This window comes from Sus scrofa, chromosome 13 (assembly GCF_000003025.6).
Source record: "Sus scrofa isolate TJ Tabasco breed Duroc chromosome 13, Sscrofa11.1, whole genome shotgun sequence".
NCBI classification, from domain to species: Eukaryota; Metazoa; Chordata; class Mammalia; order Artiodactyla; family Suidae; genus Sus; species Sus scrofa.
The window spans coordinates 161,677,981-161,682,986 of record NC_010455.5 but is presented as its reverse complement, the minus strand read 5'-3'; the positions used below and the strand labels follow the sequence as shown (position 1 = coordinate 161,682,986).

General features: G+C 35.9%; 1 protein-coding gene across 1 annotated transcript; it reads left to right on the top strand.

The window, feature by feature from the left end:
- LOC100623293 (olfactory receptor 5H2-like) lies at positions 2,176 to 3,111 on the top strand. Its single transcript, XM_005657126.1, has one exon. It carries the CDS (start codon positions 2,182 to 2,184, stop codon positions 3,109 to 3,111), a length of 930 nt encoding a protein of 309 aa, XP_005657183.1. The 5' UTR covers positions 2,176 to 2,181.

Here is a 5,006-nt window from a genome sequence, read left to right as displayed (position 1 = left end):
TAATGAAAACCAGGGTTAAGACAAGTATTTACCTGCAAACTCTCCCCTTATTATTTATCAGTCTTTACTTGAAACGGCCTGCATTTTCACTGGCTTGTCTCCCCTACACTTTTCTCTCCATGTCTCTGTACGTTCTTTCTATTTCCTCCCTCCATTGTTTTTAGTCCACCCAAATTTCTGCGTTCCATTACTCCTGCCCTCTTTATCTTCCTTATGCCTTCCTTTCCTACTCCTATTTCAAAAATTTCAAAAAGAGTATTTGAATGCTCTATAGGAAATAGCATTACTTTTGTCTATGGGCAGTAGATAAATTCCAATTGTTTTATAATTTCTTCTTAGCATTCCCCTCATGTTGTTCACCATGCTTCACACCATTCTATGATATCAACACAATTATAAAATGGAATCATTTCTGGCTAAAAGCACTAAAATCTCTTTTTCCCCACACTCGATGGCCTCTGTTCAATCCTATTCTACCAAAGCATTCATTCTGCCAATTGGTGCTATACTTCATTGTGTCCTGTGTCTTTGTTCTCTTTATGCTCACAACACTCAACTCTCTAGTTTCCCTTCTGCTTCTTTGATCACTCTGCTTAGTGTCCTTTTCTGGTCTCTCTCTTTTACCTCTTTTGTTAGAGCCAGGAAAAACTGTTTGTAACTGAAAATTAGCTGGTTGAATTGAAAGTGACTATATGATAAAAATTCCAGGAGATTGGATGAATCACCTGAAAAGTGGGCAGAAGTAGAAGAGAGAAATACAGTGAGTCTAAAGCCAAAATCAAATCCCTGCACTTGCCAATAGGAGCTCCTATCACTCCTATCCAAAGCTCACACTGGTAATGCAGTTGGTGCTAATGTAGGGTGCATTTCCTGGGGTCTTGATATGGATGCCTTGGCTGACTTTGCAAACAAAACTCTTGTTCCTTGTCCTCTTCTTCTGGATATTACGAATCCAATGTTGGTGTGTTTCTCTTCAAACTTAGATCAAGTCTCCTCACTCAAGGTGCAAGCGGGATGGGAAAGTAAGTTTCTGGCATTTTTGCCTGATACCAAGACTCGTGTGGTAGAAAAGAGGATCACTTTTTAGCTACCTAAAAATGATGTCTATCCGCTTCAAAACTTCTTTCATAAAACTCCTCAAGCATCTTTCCACACCCTTCTTTTACCTTATGCTCACTTTCCAATGGTTAGGTCATTCATAAGTGTGCCTTCAGCTACCAAATGACCTCCATAAGCTCTAACAAACTCATACTACTAAGCTCTCTTACCTGGATGTTCAAAGGGTGCTCTGACCACAGAGTGGCCAAAGCATCTGAGTTCTCAAACTCAATTTTCAGTGACCATTTACCCATCACCAAGTGTCTCCTCTCTCCTTCACTGACCACCTTCTTCACAGTAAATAAGTCACTGAGTCCTAGCAACTCTACATTTTGATGCATTTTAATCTATCTCTTTGTATTCCCATCAACATATCACACATGGACTAAGAACCCAACATGAATTTGAACCAACCAGAGAGCATATTTAAAGCACAGATTATTAGGCTTCTTTCTTTAACCCACTGAATCAATATCCATAATCTGTATTTTGTACAATTACTTTCCAGGACATTCTGTTATGCATTCTTATTTGAGAACCACTGGATAAGAGTATCAACATCCTAATAAGTACCCTTAACTTTAGTTTTTTCTCCCTATAGAATATTTTCTGTACTGCCAAATATTTCTTTTTGAAAAAATATCTATGATGCCTTTCCTTGGCTTAAAAGTTTTTAGCACATCCCTACTATCTGAGGAATAAAGCTCAAGGTCTTTTTAATGGCATGCAATTCATTTTATAATAATTCAAACTTTTCCCCCTAGACCCTCATCCCTGTCACAACAGAATATCCCTAACACACTCAACTATCTCCATAAATTTAGCTCATATATTTATAAGTTCTTTCCATTTTTCTAAGCTTTTATTTCTTCCACTTTTTTGAACTGAAATAATTGCATTTTCTATTACATTAATTTCCAAAATTGGTTTCCATTTTTAAATTAGTAGTAAATAAAAGTAAGGGTACTCTGGTGAGTGTATGGTTTTATTTAAACTACTTTCTTCCAATATTCTTTTATTTATCTTAGTGAGTTCTCTCTTTACATTAACTGCATTTCATTTCAGGAGCCAGCCAATAACAATATGGATACGACAAATTCAACGTTGCTGTCCGTATTTGTTCTCACAGGACTTCAGTATCCACTGGAGTGGCAAATCCCCCTGTTCCTGGTGTTCTTGATAATATACCTCATCACCACTGTGGGAAACCTTGGGCTAATTTATCTTATCTGCAATGACCCTCAACTTCACATTCCCATGTACTTATTCCTTGGGAGTTTAGCCTTTGCGGATGCTTGGATATCATCTACGGTGACCCCTACAATGCTGGTCAATTTCTTCACAAAGAGTCAAATGATATCTCTCACGGAATGCAAGGTACAATTTTTTTCCTTTGCATTCAGTGCAACCACAGAATGTTTTTTGCTGGCAACAATGGCATATGACCGTTATGTTGCCATATGCAAACCATTACTGTATCCAGTGATTATGAACAATAGACTATGCATCTGGCTGTCAGTCTCATCATTTGTAGCAGGAATTATTCATTCTATGATACATGTAGTCTCTTTATACAGGTTGACCTTCTGTAATTCTAACATAATACATCACTTTTACTGTGACATCATGCCATTGTTTAAGATTTCTTGTACTGACCCTACAATTAATGTTCTAATGGCATTTATTTCCTCTGGGTCAATACAGGTGTTCAGCATTCTGACTGTTCTTATCTCTTATACACTTGTCCTCCATACAATTTTAAAAAAGAAGTCTGTTCAGGGCATGAGGAAGGCCTTCTCCACCTGTGGATCCCATCTCCTATCTGTATCTTTATACTATGGGCCTCTTCTTTTCATGTATGTGCGTCCTGGATCTGCACAAGTAGATGATCAAGATATGATGGACTCTCTATTTTACACTGTCATAATTCCTTTCTTAAATCCAATTATCTATAGCCTAAGAAATAAGAAAGTCATAGATTCACTGACAAAAATGTTAAAGAGAAATATTTAGATCTCATACTATTATCAGTTCTCTTTTTATTGAAATAATCACGAAATTGTGCAGATTATATCTGACTCAGTTTGGGCTGGTGTTCAAAGTTTTTCTGCCCAATTGTTTTAATGACTTAAATGTTTGTACCAACATACTCCTTAAGATATTTATGTATATTGTTAAAAATATAAGAGTTTTAAATAATTTTCATGTCACATTAGAATAATTGAAGCAGAAATCAAATGAAATCCTTTTACACACTTATATATTATTGTATATTCTTCAATGTAATATATAAAATCATTAAGCAATGAAATAGTGCAGTTCATCTAAACAGGACTTGATCATATTGTTCTTCATAGTAATACAGCTGCAGAGCCTGGAGAGTCTACCACATTTAACTCCACAGTGAAGGCAGATTTGTGTTTGAGTGAACAGATGCATAGAATACTACTCAGCCATAAAAAAGAACAAAATAATGCCATTTGCAGCAACATGGATGGAACTAGAGACTTTCATACTGAGTGAAATAAGTCAGAAAGAGAAAGACAAATACCATATGATATCACTTATATCTGGAATCTAATATATGGCACAAACAAACCTTAAAGAAAATCATGGACTTGGAGAAGAGACTTGTGGTTGCCAAGGGGAAGGGAGTGGGATGGATTGGGAGCTTGGGGTTAATAGATGAAAAGTATTGCCTTTGGAATGGGTTAGCAATGAGATCCTGCTGTGTAACACTGGGAACTGTGTCTAGCCACTTATGGTGGAGCATGATAATATGAGAAAAAAGAATGTAAACATGTATGTGTAACTGGGTCACCATGCTGTACAGTAGAAAAAAAATAATGTATTGGGGAAATAAAAACATTTAAAATTAAAAATTAAAAAAAGGTCTTTAATTAAACTTTATTTGGGACATGGTGAATTCTCCCATCACCATAGGGATTCAAGGCTCATGTCACAGAGAAAAATTTTAAAAATGTGGGTCATGTTTCTGTACAGCAGAAACTGACAGAGCATTGTGAATCAACTATAAAAAAGGGATGGAAAAGCAATCAAGAAAAAATGAGAAGTAAGTTAAGACAGTGAAGGCAGAGCCAACTTTTATGAGGCTGTTCTTACCCTCATTTCTGAATAACAAGAGAGGGAATTGCCCTTTATTGTCTATGATGCCTTGAAAAGCACTTCTCAGCTGAGTCTGTAGGTTGTAGGATGGTCTGAAAACCTGCACTAATTCAGAAAGCTAGGAGATGAAATTGCAGAATTTAATTGGGATGGGCTTAGATAAGAAAAGAGAAGTGACAGAATATAATCAAGATTGCATTAGAGAAGAAAACAGAAGTGGCAGTGTCATGAAATGGTCAAGATTGCTGGATTGTTTTTTAAATATTAAGCTGTCAAGAATAAGAAATCATTAATATAGGTTATTTTTTATAATGTGCTGTTTACACAAGGGTTTCAAATAAATATTATGAAAGTGTTTCGAATAATGTTAAGTTGATATGACGTAACAGTGCCTAGTGGTAAAGAAAAGAAAATAAGCAAGATTTTGGGGTATTTTGTGCTCCCAAAGTCTTTTAACATTAGCTTTCATCTCCATGTATAGTAAATGACCAATCTTTGGGTCCACTCCTGTCCTTCCTTTCTGAACACTGAAATTCCATATACTTACTGTGACTGCTGAGGACCTTACCCTAAAAATCTACCTGCTTCTGTGTTTTGAAAAACTCTAGGTACTTATCTCCCATATCTTATTAATACTTGTATGTCCTAAATACAGCTGCCAGGTTAGGAACTATGATTAAATTATACTCATTTTCAATAATTTCTAATGGATTGACATTGCTATTAGTTTATGTGCAAATATGGTATTTGTATCTAGTTCCGTATACATATTCACGCAAATG

What these genes read in the sequence shown, in the direction of transcription:
- LOC100623293 (XM_005657126.1), top strand. Translation starts at nt 2,182, where the DNA reads ATGGATACGACAAATTCAACGTTGCTGTCCGTATTTGTTCTCACAGGA.